Source organism: Bos indicus, chromosome 17 (assembly GCF_029378745.1).
Source record: "Bos indicus isolate NIAB-ARS_2022 breed Sahiwal x Tharparkar chromosome 17, NIAB-ARS_B.indTharparkar_mat_pri_1.0, whole genome shotgun sequence".
NCBI lineage: Eukaryota > Metazoa > Chordata > Mammalia > Artiodactyla > Bovidae > Bos > Bos indicus.
In genome coordinates this window covers 44,107,570-44,129,191 of record NC_091776.1, presented here as the reverse complement: position 1 = coordinate 44,129,191, position 21,622 = coordinate 44,107,570, and the positions used below count along the sequence as shown (strand labels likewise).

Below are 21,622 nucleotides of genomic sequence, written 5' to 3'. Positions count from 1 at the left end.
GGCCTCTTTAGTTCATCTCTTTGTGTGAGCTGTTTGCACCTCTTCATAGCACAGCAGCCTCAGGGCAGTTGGACTGCTTACCTGGCAGCTGAAATTCTTCATCAGGAAGAGCTTCTGTGAACAAGGTGGGAACTGCATCTCCTTTTATGACCTGGGCTTGGAAGTCTCACAGCTTCATTTCTGCTGCAATCTGCTGTCTATGAACAATTCACTAGCCCATCTGGATTCGAGAGGCAGGGGACACAGACCTCTCCTCCCCATGGAAAAAGTGACAAAATCATATTGTCACACTGAAAGAGGTTGCTGTGTAAGAGGTGCTCTTGTAGTCATCTTAGGAATACACAACTTACCACAGTCCTCTGGCTTTGACAGTTGATATCTGCAAACTATAACTATCTTCTGTTCCAAGACCCCAAATGTCTCATTACATTGTGGCATCAGATTGATCAGTCTCATTCTAGAAATCAGGCCCTGCCTGGGGTGAGGCTCTTCAGGACTTCTCCCTTGGATACAACTCTTACGTGCTATTTCTCTCAATCAAAGTACCTGTTATCTTCATCTTACACACATGTAATGCAATAGTAAGACACTACTATTCCAAACTGGGGACAACAGGAGTCCTCATACAGCAGTTGCTGGGGATAGAGCAGCCACTGATCCATAGAAATTCCAAATCATGCTAGGTATATGTTACCAGTTCACTGCTCATGTAGAGTTCTCCATACCTCTTAGCAGCACCTTAGATCTTGGTTCTGCTGAGTCATCCTTCTTTATTCATAAAATGTGATCCATATTTGCCGTTGAGTATCTTTTTCAGCCTCCTTCCTGTCCAAAAATGATTGGGAGCCCAAAGATCTCTTTTTTATTTTGTCCAGCATTTGTCTTTTTCATTTCAAGGTAATTTGGCTGTTTTTATTTAGTTTTCATTAAAACATTTTTATTTAGTTAGTTATTGTTTTGGCTGTGCTGGGTCTTTGTTGTAGCATGGGCTTTTCTCTAGTTGTGGTGAGTGGGGACTACTCTCTAGTTGTGGTGCACAGGTTTCTCATTGCAGTGGCTTCTCTTGCTGCAGAGCATGGGCTCTAGGGTCTGGGGGCTTCATTAATTGTGGCTCCTGGGCTTTAGGACACAGGCTCAATAGTTGTGTCACTAGGGCTTAGTTTCTCCACAGCATGTGAAAACTTCCCAGACCAGGGATCGAACATGTGTCTCCTGCATTGGCAGGCTGATTTTTTACCACTGAGTCACCAGGGAAGCCCCAGTATGGCTGTTTTTTAAAACTTTGTGGTGTATATGTATATATTTATACTATCTTTCTGTTTACAATTAGCTTTCACTTGTTCCTCTTCTTGCTGGGAACCCTACAATTAGCCATTGTTGTTTAGTCTCTAAGTTGTGTCTGACTCTTTGGGACCCCATGGACTGTAGCCCACCAGATTCCTCTGTCCATGGGATTTCCATTACTTGTGGTTGGAGGCATGCTAACTAAAGGGATAAAATGAGTGTCTAATAAAGAAAAATGGTGAAATTGGAACTTGTTTGAGTAGAAAGAAAAATACAGGACAAAATTACATAAGTATGGCTAATTGTAGGGCTTCCCAGGTGGATCACTGGAAAAGAATCCACCTGCCAATGCAGGAGACACAGGTTGGATGCCTGGGTTGAGAAGATTCCCCTGGACAAGGAAATTACAACCCATTCCAGTATTCTTGCCTGGGAAATTCCAGAGGAAACTTGTGAGCTACAGTCCACTGGATCACAAAAGAGTCAGATATGACTGAGTGACTGAGCAGGCATGCATATATCCTCAAAATATTATTTTAGGGATAAGACTTTGTCTTAGGGATAAGTCTTTGTTATCCCTTTCTTTGTCATGGAAGGTCTGTTTTTTTTATGAGAAATTTCACAGAGGCTTTCTTGTAAGATCTTTTTTTCCCCTCTGAAGAGGTACATGAGGTACCCTCTGAGATTTTCCTGAAATCTTCCCTAAGGATCTTTTGATCCCTGAGAACCTTTCTTGCTTTAAGAATGCTTTCCTGGAATAAAAGACTGTATTGAGCCACTGATAATTCCTCATGGAGTGGTTCGTTTTTCAGTTCCTCTCTCCACTCTCATATTGTTATGAAAAGTGAAAGTTTTTAGTCGTTCAGTTGTGTCTGACTCTTTGTGACCCCATGGACTATAGCCTGCCAAGCTCTTCTGTGGAATTCTTCTGCAAGAATACTGGAGCAGGTAGCCATTCCCTTCTCCAGGGGATCTTACTGACCCAGGGATTGAACCCAGGTCTACCTGCATTGCAGACAGCATTCTTTGATGTCTGAGCTACCAGAGAAGTAGCATGAGAATAAGGCAGGTAGCACAGTAACACTGTGCATAGAAAACTCTCAGCTCTACCATTAGAGGTCATTATGTTATTGAACCGAACTTGGGTCCACTTGCTACCACCCAGCAAAGCCAAGCTACTGACACCAGGTTGTGGTGAAGGGAAGTGCAGTGTTTACAGCAGGTGCCCAATGTGGGGCCAAGCAAGGTGCATGGTTGGCTATTGCTTGATGGCTTTCAGGGAAAGTTTTTAAAGATAGGGTGAAGGAGAGGGATTACAAGGTTTGTGATCAGCCTGTGGACATTCTTCTGATTGGTTGGTGGTGAGGTAATCAGGGCTCAACATCATCAATCTTCTGGTTCCAATCTGTCTGGGGCCTGCGTCCTGGTGTTCAGCATATACTTAACTTTTCCGTCTGCTGCAGGTTTCAGTATCTGCAAAACATTTCAAAGGATATAGCTCAGAACATTATCTATAGCCCCTGAAAGAAAGAAAGAAAGTGTAGTCGCTCAGTCGTTTCTGACTCTTGGTGACCCCATGGGCTTTAGTCTGCTGGGCTCTTCTGTCCATGGAATTCTCTAGGCAAGAGTACTGGAGTGGATTGCCATTTCCTTCTCCAAGGGATCTTCCTGACCCAGGGATTGAACCTGGGTCTCCAGCATTGCAGACAGATTCTTTACTGTCTGAGCTACAAGGGAAGCCCGTGAAGGGGAACTAAAGGTCTTTGACTTTAGCAGCTAAACTATTATTATTTAGTCTTGCTTGACTATTTTCCTTTCTTTCTGCATTTTCTTACTTCTCTGACTAAATTTCTTCTTTGGAACTTGGGGAAGGCCTAGGAGGCTAAGGGGCTTACCTTGTGGCTCACACAGTAAAGAATCGGTCTGCAATGTAGGAGAGCCAGGTTCAATCCCTGGGTTGGGAAGATCCCTTGGAGAAGGAAATGGCAACCCACTCCAGTATTCTTGCCTAGAGAATCCCATGGACAGAGGAGCCTGGGAGGCTACAGTCCATGGGGCCGCAAAGTGTAGGACACAACTGAGCAACTAACACACACACATACACTAAGAGGCTGAAGTTTTTGTACAGATAAGAGGCAGGGGGAGGACATGGATGGGAGTGGTGTTCTGTTTTGGGAAGACCCCATAGGGTCCTGCTTGATTCATTAAATGACAGTACTGAGAAACGTTCTGTGGCTTATAACAAAACACCTTTTCTCCCATGTTCCCATAATGCTTTCCTCATATCCCTTTAAGCCTCCATCAACAACCTCCTTTAGGATCTTTAGGCTCTTCTAATATCCTTCCAAAGGGCTCTTCAGTCTTTCACTAATATTTGCCTCAGAAGTCTGCCACATTCTTCTCACCGCCCAGAGCCAAAATCAGTGGCAGATGTTTTAAGATTTTGTTTCAGTAGTATCCCACTTCAAAGAACAAATTTCTATTCCAGTCAGTACTGCTGCCTAAAGTGTCACCCCAAACTATAGCATAGATAACAACAAAGGGGTTACATCTCTTGTGATTTCTGTGGATCAGGAGTTCAGGGAGGTTTCCTCATGCATTTGCTGTCCTTACGTGGCTGGAGCTGGGGAGTGTGGTGCTGGAGGATGTGGGGGATGAATGAGCATCTCTTCCTCTCCATGGAGCCTGAGCCCAGTCTCTCTCCCGGGATTCTCTGAGGTTTCTCCATGATGGGCTGCTCACAGGGCCACATAAGCTTCAAGAACATGTGTTCCAGTGAGGAAAGCAGAAGCACTTTCTCCACTCTCTTTTAGCTACAGACTAATCACCAGCCAACAAGACTCTAAGTGGGAGGACTGGCACAATCACATTGTAGAAGAAGATGCAAGATGGGACATATTGTTACAGTTAACTTTGGAAAATAAAATTTGCCACATATGTAAAAAATGGTTCATTTTTGGTAATTTCATATAGTTCAACCTAATATAGACATGAACAAATGTGTGGGGAAAGAAACAAACTCGAATTCCATTTTATTCAGAAGTTTTAAATCTATTAGGCTGTCCTCTAATTTTTTTCTATTGTGTCTATCCAAGAAACATAATTTTCTATTGTGTCTATTTTTTGGTGTGAAGGTTATGGAGGATTGTAAAATGAATTTGAGAGTAATCTATTCTTTAAAAAATTTCTAGTACTGCTTGTATAACATAATGGTGATCAAGTGTTTCAATGTTTGGTAACAGTTTACTGTTCAATAATCTAAGCTTGTTACATTTCATTGAGGGAAGTTTTTGACTGCAATTCAGTTTCCTTATTTGCTATTTATTCATTGTTTTAGTTTTCTGCTTTGTCAATTATGGTAATGTATAATTTGCAAGAAAATTGAAAATTTTAATCTAAAATGTCATATTTAGTGGCCTGTGGTTATCCTTAGTATTTCCCTATTATTTTAAAGAATCTAAATTACCTGTATTTATGTCCCTTTTTATGTAATTTTAGTTAAAAGGCCTTCTCATGAATGTTCATGAATCTATCTGAGAAACAGAAAATTACAAATTATTAATATTTGGAATCTTTGTTTGCAGTTCCTCCTTTTCAACTTACCTCTTCCTCACAAAGGCAGACACTATCCTAAATATTTTGGTTATCATTATCTTGCTTTTTAATTCATCATCTTATCACTTACACATATGTGCCTAAGTAATATATAATTCCATTTCACTTTATTGGCCTTTAACTATGGTGTTATGTTATACACAGCCATCTGAGAATGACTTTTCTCAATACTGTATATCTAGGACATAAACATATTGTTTATTCAATTGTAGTTTATTTCATAGTTATATAATATTCCACTGACTATTTCATTGACTGTACATAATAGTTTATTCATTCTCCTTTTACATCTTTATTAGATTAATTTTGTTTTAATTGAAAATTTTATTGAGATAATTGCAAATTCACCTGCAGTGTAAAAAACACAAAGAGATCTCTTATACAATTTCCCCAGTTTACTCCAATGTTAACATTTTGCAAAACTGTAGTATAATATCACAGCCAGAGTGTTGACAGTAATACAATCCACAAGACTTAACTGTTTTCCAGTTTTACTTAACACTCATTTGTGTGTGTATTAAGTTCTATTTTATCACCTGTGTGTTTATGTAGGGTTTCACAGGTAGCATGAGTGATAAAAGAACCCACCTGCAAGATGCAGGAGATGTAGGTTTGATCTCCGAGTTGGGAAAATCCCCTGAAGTAGGAAATGTTTATGTATTAATGACTACACTTAAGATACAGAGCAGTTCCAACACTACAAAACTTATTTTGTATTTTGATACTTTTGAAAATGAATTCAGTGTATTAAATCCTATTTTATGAAAACTTTGTGGTGTGTAATAGAATTGATGTGGATAATCTGACGTGACATCCAAAGACCTTGCTAAATTCATTTTTCTCTTCCTAACTGTATCATTTACAAATAATTTCATGCTATTAAAAAGTTGAATAAATACTACAGAAACACAGAATTTAAAAAATTGTAAAGAATTCCTAAATACCTTTTATCTATATTTACACAACATTTACATTTGACCACATCTACTTTCTCTATAAAAGAACATATTTTTCTTTAAAGGTATGAGCATGAGTTGCAGGTGTGAGTTCTCTACACTCCCCAAAGCTTCAGTGAGTGTCTCCAACAAGTTCGTTCTATTATCTAATGACAGTAAAATTATAAAATTGAGGAAATTAATGCAAACACAGCACTATTATTTAGCATACAAAACTTATCCAGATTCCATCAGTTGCCCAGAAAATGTCCAAGAAACAATGTGGGTTCATTGTGCAGTGCCCTGTCCCTTTAAGTGTTTAAACTGGAGCAGCCTTTTAGCCTCTGTCTTTTACATCCTCAATATTTTAAAAATTGCATGTCATTGTCATGGTAAATGGCCCAAACTTGGTGTTTGGTATTGCCTCATAATTTAGATTCAGGTTATGCATTTTGGGCTGGAATAATATATAAATGATGTTGTGCCCTCCTCTGAGAATCAGAGCAACCAGTTCCCTGATATTTGATTGTACCAATAGTTGCAATATTAGTTTTGTTTAATTAAGGTGGTAAATGCCAGATTTCTTGTTTTCCAACTATAAGCAGTAAGCATTTTGTGGAAAGATGTTCTGAAACTAATGAAACTGTCACCTAGTTTTAGCATTCATGGATGACTCTTGCCTTAAAGAATCACTGTGCTGGCTACCAAGCTGTGAGTTTCTAATCTGTCATTTCCTTTTGTATTTATTGATAGTCAATTTTTAAACGAGTTTTCCCTTCTTCCCTAGTTGTTTATACATATACAATTATATATCAATGCAGATATATGCATTTTTATTTTATTCTTTTGAGTTGTAACCTGTTATTATTTGGTCCCAGTTTTGACCAAAGCCTTAGAGCTGTTTGTGATACCCTTTGGGGCTTGTTCTGTGGCCTAACGTGTGATCTGTGCTGCACAATATTTCACAGTACTTGGAGAGTATGCATTCTTCTGCAGTGGAGCCGAGTGGCTCACCTGTCTGTTAGGTCCAGCTGGTTTAGAGTATTGTGCAAGTTGCCTGTTTCCCTGTCAAGTGTTATGGGTTCAGTTGTTCCACCACAAAAGAGATATGTTGGAGTCTTCACCCCCCATCTCAGAATGTGACTTTAGAGACAGGGTCTTTATAGGGATAATCAAGTTCAAATGGTCATTAGGGTGGGCCCTAAACCAATGAAACTGGTGCATGCATGTGTGTGTTCAGTTGTGTACAACTCTTTGCAACCCTGTGGGCTGTAGCTCACCAGGCTCCTCTGTTCATGGAATTTTCCAGGCAGGAACTGGAGTGGGTTGCCATTTCCTTCTCTAATATGACTGGTATCTTTATAAAAAGAAAAAATTTAAACACAAATTAGACACACATAGGAGAAAATGATGTGGAGAGACAAAGGGAAAAGATCAATATGCAGAAGTCAAAGAGAGGCTTGGAGCAGATTCTTCCCTCAGAATCTGCCAACTCTGTTGGCACCTTGACTTCAGATTTCTGGCCCCCAGAACTATGAAATATATGAAAAATAAATTTTTGTTGCTTAAACTACTTGTTTTGCAGTACCTTGTTACAGCAGTCTAGAAAATGTGTAAGATTTTGGTTGCAAAATAAGGTGTTGCTTTAGCAAATACGTAAAAATCTGGAAGTGGCTTTGGAATTGGCAACTGATGGAAGAGTTTTGAGGTACTTGATAGAAAAAGCCCAGATTGCTTTGAGGGCATTATTGGTAGAAATACGAGAATGTTAAGGTACTACTGGTGAGATGTCAGATAAAAATGAAGGACATGTTATTGGAAATTGGAGAAAAGTGGGAGATAACTTGACTGACATGTGTTTCAGTGGACAGAGGACAGAACTTGTGAGTGACGAATTGGGATATTTAGCTGCAGAGATTTCTAAGCCAGGTGTTGAAGTCATGACTTAACTTTTCCTTGATGTTGATAGTAAAACATGGGAGGACAGAGATAAACTGAGACTGTATTGTTAAGCAAAAGGAACTAGACTGCAAAGGTTTGGAAGACTCTCAGCTTACTCATATTGCAAAAAGCAAGAAAGCAAGCTCTGGAGAGAACACCAAGCATGTGGCCAGACACTGTTTGCTCAAAAGATTATGGGTATGTGACTTATGAATCCAATCAATCATTTCGGTAAAAATGCTACCAACTTGGACTCAAAGGAATAGAAAGGTTAAAATGAAGGAACTGTCAAACTTCTGAGATTCTACAGGCAGGAAACAGGTTGATAGAGCTTTCTAGCTGTGGACACAGACTGAGGGTGGGGCCACTTTCTTGGTTCCAGAAGGCGAAGCCTCCTTTTCAATTCCAGAGAGCTGCCCCACTATTCAGAATTAAAGATTCAGGGCCACCATCCTACTGGGCTTAGAGGACAGAACATTTAGCCACAGATGATTATTCTCAGACCTTAACATCTAATGGAATTTACCCTGCTAGTTTTGGGGCTTCTCTGGGACTCATAACACCCCTTATCCTGACAATTTCTTCCTTTTGAAATAGGAATGTCTATCCCATGCCTATCTGATTATTGTATTTTGGTAGCAGATGACTCTTTTGGTTTCATAGGTTCACAAATGGAGAGGAATATTGCCCCAGGATGAATCATATCCCAAATCTCACCCATATCTGATTTGGATGAGATTCTGGATTTAGAGTTGATGCTGGAGTGGATTAACATTGGGTGGGGAGGAAATGTTGGGCAGGGGTGAATGCACTTTGCATGTGAGAAGGACATGAATTTGGTGGGGTTGGGGGGCAGGAGGGCCGACTGTTATGGATTGAATTGCATCCTGTCAAAAATACATTGAATTCCTAACCCCCAGTATCTCAGAATGTGGATTAGAGACAGGGCCTCTACAGAGATAATTAAGTTAAAATTAGGTCAATAGAATGAGACCTAAGTCAATATGATCAATGTCCTTATAAAAAGAGTACATTTGGACACAGCTGGTAACTGAGACATGGGGTACTGGCAGAATAAGCTTCCTCCTACAAGCAATGATCCACTTTTTCAGGGAAGGAAGGGCCTCTACATCAGGAGTTAGCAGGTTCTGGGGTAACACTGTATCTGCCACAACCACTCAACTCTACCACTGTAGTGTATAAGCAATTTACAGCCAGGTTATGGCTGGCTGTGTTCCAATGAAACTCGAGTGATGGACACTGAAATTTTAATTAAATAATTTTGTCATTTCATAGTTTGGAAAAATTTTAAACCATTTAAAAATGTAAAAGCTTCTTAACTTGCCATCCATAAAAGTATCATCAATCTGTATTTGGACCATGGTCTGCAGTTTGCAAACTTCTAGGCTGTATCCCTGAGTGACAAGCATGCAAAGTGTATCATGAGTTTGCTAGGTTGAGTCCTCAGATTCTTCACAGGATCCTCTACTCAAATGATCGATTATCAAGAGACACTTTTTCTAACATGTATACATAAGGGATTGGTGCACTTAAGGTAGATGACTCTGTACCTCAGCAACTGTGTCTTTGATTTCCATCATCTCAACCCTACAACTCTTGAGTAAGCAATTATTTCCACAATGTCAGAGAACTGCTGACAACACTCTGCGCTGAGATGAGATTTAGGCCTTCAAGTCTGGCCTTGTGTTTAAGAGCTGATGGAACCAGAACTAGCCATTTCATCTGATGTTCCAGATTTCCTCATAAATTTAAAAGTTTTCTAGGACAATAGCTCCTGAGTGTTGCCAGAATCTTACCAACAGAGTCCATGAGGTTCTTGGTGTACATAAGCAACAACACTATTTCATACTATGAGCTAAAAAATCCACTTTGGAATATAAGTAGAAATCTGAAAGATTTTATTCTTGTCTTAGGAATAAACCTAAACCACAAACCCCACTTTTCTTTAACAGTTTACTATCCAACAGTTTACTAACAGTTTATTCCAGTGACACTATTTACCAATTAAAGCCTTTCAGTTACAAGAAATAGAACTCATTCTTCTTAACATTAGCAGAAAATAATATTTTTATTGCAAATATGAGGAAGCGCACAGAACACCAGAAAATTAGGTTCAGAATATCCAAAGTTATCCTGAGAAATTGAAATAGCAGGAACTATTTGATGGTCTTAAAACTGTGGTACAAGAATGAATTCTGATATTTCCCTTCTGGTTCATGTGAGACTGAATTAGAGACTCAAACTCCTGGAAAAGATGTCATCATGACTCAACCGTGGCAGAATGCTCACCTATGGCTGGTGGGAAGGACACCCTGAGAGATACACCACAAGGATGTGCACAACATAGGAGGAGTATCTCTCCAGAGAATTCTAAGCCACTGTTATCAATAAATAGGGAGCAGACACCGAATTGCTAAATACAATCAATCTTCATTACCATGAGTGCTCTTGGAAAGCAGCCCTGTAAAAATGGACAGACCCACTTATTGAATAAGTAAAATCATTTGGAGTAAGATAAAATCCTTTCATTTATTAAAATTCAAACTATTTTAGTTATATTGCTAAGAAATAAAGAGACAATACTGATACTTAGCATTTAATATAAAGAATATTGGAAGATGTTATTCCACAAATTATCAAATATAACAAGTTACATTTAAAAATAAAATACCAAAATTAAAAAAAATGCTATGCAGTATTACTCAGGAAAGTCACACTCCATGCCCCTGAACCTTCAAAATACGTTCTTTGCTATTTTCCTATTAGTTACATATTAAAAAATAAAACAAAACTACTTTATCCTCCACCAAGGACTTTCTTCACTCAAAAACAGCATCAAATCTGGAACATGACTCCCCATGTAACACATCTTCTGTGGAAAAGTGCTTTCCTGATTTATTAAATTCATATGGACTTAATATGCATTTCCCAAATTAAATCTTCATAATTATGCTACTGTATATGATACCATTACTGCTCTTTATTCCTTCAACCATTCTCCTGTGTATAAAGATTTGCATGACTTATTTCTGAAAGCTTTTGCATATTCATTCCAAATATGATTGGTCTCTCTCCCACATGACTAATTTGATTAGAATGTACTTTTAGGTGTTCCTACTTATATATCCTGTTTCTATTATCATCTGAATTCTCTTGAGGATCAACTTCTGTGAGTATGCATCCAAATTTATTCTGTTCTGATTTCTCACTTATGAGTTTTTCGATGTATACGAAGCCCTGAATTCCAACAGAAGGATTTCCCACACTCAGAGCATTTCCATGGTTTCTCTCCTGTATGAACTCTTTGGTGTTCACTGAGAGATGACTTTTGAGTAAATGCTTTCCCGCACTCACTGCATTTAAACGGTTTTTCTCCTGAATGAGTTTTCTGGTGTATCTGAAGTGATGCCTTTCTGGGATAGGCTTTTTCACATTCGCTACATTCATAGGGCTTCTCTGTTGAGTGAGTTCTTTGATGTATAATTAGCTGTGACTTCCCACAAAAGGCTCTCTCACAGAAACTACATTCATAGGGTCTCTCTCCTGTGTGTGTTCGCCTGTGTATAACGAGGTATGATTTGCTGCTGAAAGCCTTCCCGCACTCACTGCATCCATAAGGTTTCTCTCCTGCATGAGCTCTCAGATGTGCAGTGAGCTGTTCCTTCCTGCCAAAGGCTTTCCCACACTCACTGCATTGATAAGGATTATTTCCTGTATGAATTCCCTGATGCACAACAAGTTGTGTCTTCATATTGAAAGCTTTGCCACAGTCACTGCATTGATAGGGTTTTTCTCCTGTGTGCATCCTAATGTGAACAAGGAGGTATGACTTACTCCTAAAGGCTTTCCCACATTCACTGCATTTATGAGGTTTCACTCCTGTATGAGTTCTCTGGTGCACAACAAATGGTGACTTCAAACTAAAGGCTTTCCCACATTCACTGCATTCATATGGTTTCACTCCTGTATGGCTTCTCTGGTGTAAAATCAGTTGTGATTTCCAGCTGTAGGCTTTCCCACATTCACTGCACCCGTAAGGTTTCCCTCCTGTGTGAATTTCCTGGTGGACAATAAGTTGTGACCTGAAAGAGAAGACTTTCCCACATTCGATGCAAGAGTAGGGCTTTTCTCCTGTGTGGACTCTTTGATGAGCATTGAGGTTTGACTTGGCACTGAAGGCTCTTTCACATTTAGTGCACTCATATGGTCTCTCTCCTGTATGAATTCTGAGATGTACAATGAGCTGTGATTTACAACGAAAAGCTTTCCCACATTCGTTACATACACAGTTTTTTTCTATACTATGAGTTCTTTGGTGCTTAATAAAATATGATTCTTTATACCCATGAAATTGATCAGTATTCTTTCTTAGACAGCTTGTGGCTGAAGCTAAGTTTTGTGTCAAACTTTTTCCATGTGTTTTATATTTAAGGAGTCTTTGTCTTGAAGAAATGTGGGTTTTGCTCAGATGAAGTTTTCCAAATGCATTACAAGCATAGCTTCTCTGAACACTTTCAAATTCATTATGATTTTTCTGGTACCATTCTTCCCAACCGTCTAAGAAAAAAAAAACAACATAGTAATTTAAAAATCATAAATAAACCTGATTAGAATTAAAACACTTTAGAACTGCTATTTAATGAGTGTTTTTCTTCTGGTCCAGGCCTCTGACAATGGTTCAAAAGAAATAATGGCCAAGTGCACACACACACCATATAACCAAGTGTGGGGGCAAGGGGAAGTGAATCAAACCACAATAAATCCCTCTACAGAAATGGGTAGCTGATAAGCAGTGATGAGAAGTATTTTTTATATAGAAGTTTAAAAAATTTAGCCTGCACTTACTGATAAAATCCATTGCCAACTATTTATGCCAATTTTATCATTTCAGGAGTTTACTCAAATGGTGAATCAACAGGGTACATAATAGCTAGGTACAACATTTAAGATGGTACAGTGAGATATTAAAACAGGGATTGAGCCATAAGAAAATTAAGGTAAAAACATTTTAGACAGAAGCAAGAGAAACTCCTAGATTTGAGACTTGAGAAGCAGGGGGTACTGCTCTTTGAGACTGAAAACACTGGGAGAGAGACATGTTTGGAGAAAGACAAAGGACTTTGTTTTGGATCTTATTATACTGGAGATCTTCATTAAATATTCAAACATAGAAGCAGGTAGGCAGTTACACCTAAGTTCTGCTGCTGTTACTGCTGCTAAGTCGCTTCAGTCTTGTCTGACTTTGTGCGACCCCACAGATGGCAGCCCACCAGGCTCCGCCGTCCCTGGGATTCTCCAGGCAAGAACACTGGAGTGGGTTGCCATTTCTTTCTCCAATGCATGAAAGTGAAAAGTGAAAGTGAAGTCGCTCAGTCATGCCCAACTCTTAGCAACCCCATGGACTGGAGCCTACCAGGCTCCTCCGTCCATGGGATTTTCCAGGCAAGAGTACTGGAGTGGGGTGCCATTGCCTTCTCTGCACTTAAGTTCAGTGCTCAGTAAAAATTAGGCATCAACAGCACATACAAGGTATTGAATGACATGAGGGAAAGAGCCCTGGAGAAGGTCACATTTAAGGTTGGACAAGAGATGTAGAGAAAATGGGAAAGTCTATCTGTGAAGCCTGAACACTGTGATGATGAGAGTTATAGAAAGGCAAGGTTAAAGGAAAGCAGCAAGAACAGGGCAAGGTCTCGACAGCAGCCATCAGACACAAGCCTCAGTCACCCTAGGACATGACTGCTGTACTGGGGACCTCAGAAGCTGTCCTGTTTCCTCAGGACTGCTTGCTAAACATTTTCTTCCCCAAAAAAGAAAATGGTGGGAAAACTGAAGAGGAAGAGCAATTTCAGAAGTGTCTTCCAATTTCTGCCACTGAGAATGCAGAATGGGAGATCAAGAGCTCTGTCCTGAAGCATATAAAGCTGGAACCAGAGTGCAGGAAGAAGAGAGGAGGGGATGACAGCTCTGCTGTTACAACACTGGGCAGAAAAAGTTCAATTTTCAGGATGGAAGAGTCCTTCCAGAGTTACGATATAGAGGAGAAGCTCAAACTTGGACAACTTGAAAGGGAAGAGAAAGAGTAATCAGGGAAACAAATATAAGGTGATAAAAACCACTTAAGGCTAGGTTTCAGAATTCTTTTCAGAAAAGTGCCCAAGGGACTTCCCCAGTGTCTGGTGCTTAAGACTCCATGTTTCCACTGCAGGGGGTATGAGTTCTATCCCTGGTCAAGGAACTAAGATCCTGCAAGCCATGAGGTGTGGCAAAAAAGAAAAAGAAAGAAAAGTGCTCAAGAAGGTAAGAGTTGTAATTTCCAAATGACTAGTGTGAGAAGAGTGAAGGAAGCAATGAAACCTCCTAAGATGGTCAAGAGGAGAGAAGGAGAAGACTGCAGGTAAAGTTGAGGGAATTAACTGCAGAGGCAAAAGGGAAAATAAGGCCCATGACCACAGTAAGGAATGTGCTTGAGGGAAGGAAACTAACCCAGAAAGCAACCTTTGAGCAGTGTGTACAGAACAGCCCACCAGCCTCTTGGAGTCATGGGAGGAAAGTGATAGCCCTCACCTGAGGACTCTTGGGCTCATCTTGAGCTGCTCCAATGGTACAAGAGGTTAGAGAACAGTTCCCACACATGACACTGCCTGAATGCCAACATGGTTTACTCCCCACCTCCCATCTTCATGGTATCTGCTCACCCACCTGGACAGCTCTGATGGGAAACCTCGAAGTTTATGATCCATGGCTCTTCTCCTTGCTCCAACTTGAAGATTAAATCAGGTTTGGTACCATGATACCCTGTTAAGGGAAAGTCATAGAGAATGTAGTCAGACTGCTGAGGACTAAGAGGTCAGGAGGGAGGAAAGAAAGCAGCTTGTTTGCACTTGGGGAAGATGACAGTGAGGAGCTGAGGGTTCAGTAGGGGCTAAAAACATGTGACCTCCAGAGGCTTCAGGGTAGATCAACAAAAGAAAAGGCAATGGTGACTTATGACTCATGATCTGGGCTTGTACAGGCTCATGAAGCTGTACTTACCTACAGACACCAGGTTACTATAGTTTTCCAGAGTCACATCCCGGTACAGGTGTTTCTGCACAGAATCAAGCAGCTGCCACTCTTCCCAGCTGAACTCCATAGATATATCCGTGAATGACAACAACTCCTGTAACAACACACACATTACTCAATAGGCTGCAATTACAGTTGGAGACATGGAGAAGCTGTAGAGGACCTAGGAAAGGAGAATATCCTCCACAGTCTGCCTCCTGTGCCCAGGCCACCACTTCTTTTGAGAGGGAATTAAAAATACTACTAATAATTGAGCCTCCATGTGCCACATAATCTTTTGGGTTCTGAAGATTTCAGGATGAGTGAAACCCATTCTGGTCTCAAGAAGGTTTTAGTCTTGTAGAGGGAAACAAACATCTATGCTGGGGCTGGGGTGGGGGTGGGGGAAGCAGTCAACCAGGAGCCCTATTTTAAGCCTTTTACTATTTTTAAGCTTGATAAAAATAAAATACAAAAGAACTACTAAAATTTTTTTAATGGGACAAGCATAATCAAGAAATAAGGATAAGAAAATTATTATGACCGCATAATCAAGAAATAAGGATAAGAAAATTATTATGACCAAGACTATGTGCATAAAATCTAGGATATAGAAGCGATTTTAAAGTTTGCAAGCAATCACTATACAAAGGCAGTTCTGCTATAATGTGGTATGTATTTACAAAAAAAAAAAAATCACCACTATGAAAGTCTCAGGCTTATGGGAAGAACAGGGCTGGGGTGTAACACCTTTATCACCACACATGAAAAAAAGAAAATAAAAAATCTTAATAAAAACAGTAGAGTTTTGTACATGTTTAATGGTTAAGAAATATATAAATACCACCACGAATATGGCACTGTACCTTATAAAAGACCCGATGTTTGTGTCAGAAGCACTGTAGTTTATTATAAAATGGTGAAAATAGGCTTGCCTGAAATCAGAAAGCTCACAGCATTCCCTAACATATTGAAACAAATTTACATTTTTAAAGCAAACATGACAGCAGAGTTGACTGTATTTATACATTTGTTCCAATAAATATGAAAACTTAGAAGAGATAGAAACTTTCCTAGAAAATCAAAGTAGTCAAAATTTTCCCAGAAAGAATTAGGAAGACCAGACTGATTAGTCCATGATCATAAAATATACTGAAATAGTAATCAGAGGTATAGCCTCTCCATAAAGTAAACAGCCCCACACTACCTATAAAAGTAAGTTTTATCAATATCCAAGAAACAGAAAATTTCTCCCATAGATGTAGAGCCAGGAAATGATGGTAAACTCATTATATAAACTTGTATAATCTCACAGAGAAGGCAAGACAGCACAACTTGCACAATTTCACTTGTTAAAAATACTTAGGGCTTCTCTAGGCGTCCAATGGTTAAGACTCTGCCTCCCTATGCAGTAGACACAAGTTCAATCCCTGGTCTGGGAAGATTGACATGCCACAGGGGAACTAAGCCCACGATCAATAACTACCGAACCCACACTCTAGAGCCTGTGCTCTGCAACAAGAGAAGCCACCTCAGGGAGAAGCCCAAGCACTGCAACTAGAGAATAGTCCCCAATTACCACAACTAGAGAAAGCCCGAGAGTGGCAATGAAGACCTAGCACAGCCAAAAATAAATGAATAAATAAATCCTAAAATAAAAACCCAAAACCTAACGGGGACTTCCCTGGCAACCTAGTGGTTAAGATTGCACTCCCAATACAGGGGGCCTTGGTTCAACTCCTGTTCAGGGAACTAGATCCCAGTGGTGCAGGGCTTCAGAGAACAGTTCCCACACATGACACTGTCTGAGTGCCAGTGCAGTCAAATAAGTAAAATGAATATTTTTTAAAAACCTAGATAAAAATACTAACAAATATTTAGATAAAAACATTAAAATGAATCCTATACGTGCATAAACAATAGTTTACGAAAGAAATTATTCCAAAAAATTAAAGGACAGTCCAAACTTTACAAAAAAACAAAACTGTAACAAAAAAATAAGTAACATTAGTACATTAATGGAAAACAATTATCTCAATAGAGAAACAAAGTACTATGATGAAACTTAACACCTTCAAAAATCAGAATTCAGTTCAGTACAGGTAAAAGTAATTTCCCTAAGCCTATAAAAAATATCATACTTTGTGTGAAACATTAGAAGTGTTCCCTCTAAAATCAGGAACAATTTGAAATTGTTCTTCAGAAACAAGTTGAAATCTTCATATCAACTCTACTAGTCAGTGCTGTCCAAGAAGACCTGGCACAGTGGGCACAAAGCAAAATACCAGTGATAAACATTAAGCAAGGAGGAAAAACTACTCTCATTGTCTAAAAACATGATTTTCTGACTAAAAAACCTAAGAGAAACAGCTGGCATAACGTGAAAATCAAGAAGACACATCAAGAGGGCAGCAATTTTTTAACAAAATCAACATGCAATAGCTATTTGATACATCAACAGTAACCAATTTGAAAATGTAATAAGAAAAACCACAACACAAATTGACATAAAGTATTCAGGAATAAAACTTAAAAATAGAGAAAAACATAACCAAAAATACATGTGATAAAATACATAAATGTAGAGAAAAAGAAAACACAATAGGGAACAAGATGGTGGAGGAGTAGGTGGATGTGGAATACATCTCTTTTCACGGATACATCAGGAATACACCTTCAGACACAGAAGTGCTTGCAGAACACGAGCTGACAGCAGACAGGAGTACCTGACCACTGGAAAAGAATATAGAGAACCACGCAAAACTTCGTAGGATGAAGGAACTAGGGGGAGAAACAGGTGTATTATTAGGACTGGACCTGCCCTCAGAGGGTGGGGGAACTGAAGCAGGGGTCCGATCTCCACACTGGGGCAACTGTCTGGGTCAGAGGAGAAACATTTAAGGCCGAGAGTGAAACAGCTGATCTGTGGCAGCTTAAATGGAATGAAAATCAGACAGTCCTTGCCACAGCCATATGTACCCTGGACAGGGACACAGGTCCCCTAGAAGGCACAGTGGCTGGGAGCTGGTGCATAGGATTGTGGAGCAATCCCAGGGCGAGGGCTGCTGTTGACTGCAGAGAAATGGACTGAGGGGATGTGAGGGAGGAGACTGTGGTGGGAAATGCCTGTGGAGGAAAGCCAGGCAGACATGGAAGCAAGGCGATACTGCTGAGTCATGTGTAGTGGGTGAAGCCATCGCCATAGCCTCTATCTCCCTACATGCTAGCATTGGCAGCTGAACCCATCAAGCGCCTGACACACTGAACTACAGAGTAGGACCCCACCCAGGGTGCTCCTTTAAGTGACTCATGTGCCAAACTACAGAGTAGGACCCTAGCCAGGGGGACCCCTCTATGTGCCTGACGTGCCCAACAACAGAGAAGGACCCTAGACAAGGGAGCCCTGTAAATGTGTGAACAGGTGGAGCTATAGAGAAAGACTAGCGAAAAGGCCTTCTGATCACCAGCTATCAAGGTCTTGAAAAAGACTCTGATAGGGCCAATAACTCCTATGGCTGAGGCAGTCTGTGTCCCTGCACACTTGGCACCACCAGGGTACCCACTATCCAAACAGCTGCACCACCTTCACATTCAACCCTCACTGGGGCAGAGCTGCCACAAGAGAAAAAGTCTTGCGTCTATGCGCGTGAGGTCACTTCAGCCATGTCCAACTATTTACGACCCTGTGGACTGTGGCCTGCCAGGATTCTGTCAGTGGGATTCTTCAGGCAAGAATCAGATCAGATCAGTTGCTCAGTCGTGCCCGACTCTTTGCGACCCCATGAATCGCAGCACGCCAGGCTTCCCTGTCCATCACCAACTCCCAGGGTTCACTCAGACTCATGTCCATCGAGTCAGTGATGCCATCCAGCCATCTCGTCCTCTGTCGTCCCCTTCTCTTCTTGCACCCAATCCCTCCCAGCATCAGAGTCTTTTCCAATGAGTCAACTCTTCACATGAGTGGCCAAAGTACTGAAGTTTCAGCCTCAGCATCATTCCTTCCAAAGAAATCCCAGGGCGGATCTCCTTCAGAATGGACTGATTGGATCTCCTTGCAGTCCAAGGGACTCTCAAGAGTCTTCTCTAACACCACAGTTCAAAAGCATCAATTCTTCGGCGCTCAGCCTTCTTCACAGTCCAACTCTCACATCCATACATGACCACAGGAAAAACCATAGCCTTGACTAGACGGACCTTTGTTGGCAAAGTAATGTCTCTGCTTTTGAATATGCTATCTAGGTTGGTCATAACTTTCCTTCCAAGGAATAAGCGCCTTTTAATTTCATGGCTGCAGTCACCATCTGCAGTGATTTTGGAGCCCAGAAAAATAAAGTCTGACACTGTTTCTACTGTTTCCCCATCTATTTCCCATGAAGTGATGGGACCGGATGCCATGATCTTTGTTTTCTGAATGTTGAGCTTTAAGCCAACTTTTACACTCTCCACTTTCACTTTCATCAAGAGGCTTTTTAGTTCCTCTTCACTTTCTGTCATAAGGGTGGTGTCATCTGCATATGTGAGGTTATTGATATTTGTCCCGGCAATCTTGTTTCCAGCTTGTGTTTCTTCCAGTCCTGCGTTTTTCATGATGTACTCTGCATATAAGTTAAATAAACAGGGTGAAAATACACAGCCTTGACGAACTCCTTTTCCTATTTGGAACCAGTCTGTTGTTCCATGTCCAGTTCTAACTGTTGCTTCTTGACCTGCATACAAATTTCTCAAGAGGCAGATCAGGTGGTCTGGTATTCCCATCTCTTTCAGAATTTTCCAGTTTATTGTGATCCACACAGTCAAAGGCTTTGGCATAGTCAATAAAGCAGAAATAGATGCTTTTTTGGAACTCTCTTGCTTTTTCCATGATCCAGTGGATGTTGGCAATTTGATCTCTGGTTCCTCTGCCTTTTCTAAAACCAGCTTGAACATCAGGAAGTTCGCGGTTCACATATCGCTGAAGCCTGGCTTGGAGAATTTTGAGCATTACTTTACTAGCGTGTGAGATGAGTGCAATTGTGTGGTAGTTTGAGCATTCTTTGGCATTGCCTTTCTTTGGGATTGGAATGAAAACTGACCTTTTCCAGTCCTGTGGCCACTGCTGAGTTTTCCAAATGTGCTGGCATATTGAGTGCAGCACTTTCACAGCATCATCTTTCAGGATTTGGAATAGCTCAATTGGAATTCCATCACCTCCACTAGCTTTGTTCGTAGTGATCCTTTCTAAGGCCCACTTGACTTCACATTCCAGGATGTCTGGCTCTAGGTGAGTGATCGCACCATCGTGATTATCTGGGTCGTGAAGATCTTTTTTGTACAGTTCTTCTGTGTATTCTTGCCATCTCTTCTTAATATCTTCTGCTTCTGTTAGGTCCATACCATTTCTGTCCTTTATCGAGCCCATCTTTGTGTGAAATGTTCCTTTGGTATCTCTGATTTTTTGAAGAGATCTCTAGTCTTTCCCATTCTGTTGTTTTCCTCTATTTCTTTGCATTGATCGCTGAAGAAGGCTTTCTTATCTCTTCTTGCTATTTTTTGGAACTCAGCGTTCAGATGTTTATATCTTTCCTTTTCTCCTTTGCTTTTCACTTCTCTTCTTTTCACAGCTATTCGTAAGGCCTCCCCAGACAGCCATTTTGCTTTTTAGCATTTCCTTTCCATGGGAATGGTCTTGATCCCTGTCTCCTGTACAATGTCACAAACCTCAGTCCATAGTTCATCAGGCACTCTATCAGATCTAGTCCCTTAAATCTATTTCTCACTTCAACTGTATAATCATAAGGGATTTGATTTAGGTCATACCTGAATGGTCTAGTGGTTTTCCCTACTTTCTTCAATTTCAGTCTGAATTTCGCAATAAGGAGTTCATGGTCTGAGCCACAGTCAGCTCCTGGTCTTGTTTTTGCTGACGCTATAGAGCTTCTCCATCTTTGGCTACAAACAATATAATCAATCTGATTTCGGTGTTGACCATCTGGTGATGTCCATGTGTAGAGTCGTCTCTTGTGTTGTTGGAAGAGGGTGTTTGTTATGAGCAGTGCATTTTCTTGGCAAAACTCTATTAGTCTTTGCCCTGCTTCATTCCGTATTCCAAGGCCAAATTTCCCTGTTACTGCAGATGTTTCTTGACTTCCTACTTTTGCATTCCAGTCCCCTATAATGAAAAGGACATCTTTTTTGAGTGTTAGTTCTAAAAGGTCTTGTAGGTCTTCACAGAACCGTTCAACTTCAGGCAAGAATGATGGAGTGTATTGGCCAATACTGGTTGCAGTCCCTTTCTAGAGCACTATATTTCCTGCTGCCCTAGCTGCCAACCCCCCTGAGTACCTGATGCTTACAAAACCCCTGTGACTCAAGCAGCTGCACTACTTCCACACCTGGCCCTCACTGGGGCAGACCCAAGTCCTCCAAGGCAGACTCAGGAGCAAACCCCAGTGGACAACCCACATGCAGAGGTGGAAGTAAAACCACAAATGAAACCCAGGAGCAGTGTGGCTAAGGAAGAGGACCCAAAACCTTCCCACCAGCTGTACCAGCTGCAGATTAAATTCACATGATCAGCTAGGCAGACTCTGTATCTATGGTATATATAAAAGGACATTGAGAGCTCCCACAAAAGAAAACACACTAGTTCTGATAGTTGTGGACACTGGAGACAATAACACAGAGGAATAGGACCAGATTAGAGTCTGAGCTGCCCCCCACATCAGGTCCAGAAACCAGTGCAGTGTTGGAAGGCACCCTAGTGGGGCAAGGTGGACTGTGTCTCCCAGCAAGGGAAAGAA

General features: G+C 40.6%; 1 protein-coding gene across 4 annotated transcripts in view; it reads right to left on the bottom strand.

Moving 5' to 3' along the window:
- LOC109571051 (zinc finger protein 26) overlaps positions 1 to 21,622 on the bottom strand; it is a 70,830-nt gene that overhangs the window by 31,615 nt on the left and 17,593 nt on the right. For 2 of the 4 annotated variants that reach the window (XM_070769236.1, XM_070769235.1), the window contains exons 4-6: positions 14,832 to 14,958; positions 14,499 to 14,594; positions 9,678 to 12,353 (exon numbers count right to left, since the gene is read on the bottom strand). In XM_070769236.1, the coding sequence (XP_070625337.1) occupies positions 11,002 to 12,353; positions 14,499 to 14,594; positions 14,832 to 14,958 (1,575 nt within the window). In that variant the 3' untranslated portion in view covers positions 9,678 to 11,001. Of the gene's footprint in view, positions 1 to 9,677; positions 12,354 to 14,498; positions 14,595 to 14,831; positions 14,959 to 20,639; positions 20,992 to 21,622 lie in introns of those variants that run through there. The other 2 variants (XM_070769237.1, XM_019977189.2) reach the window with 2 other exon arrangements.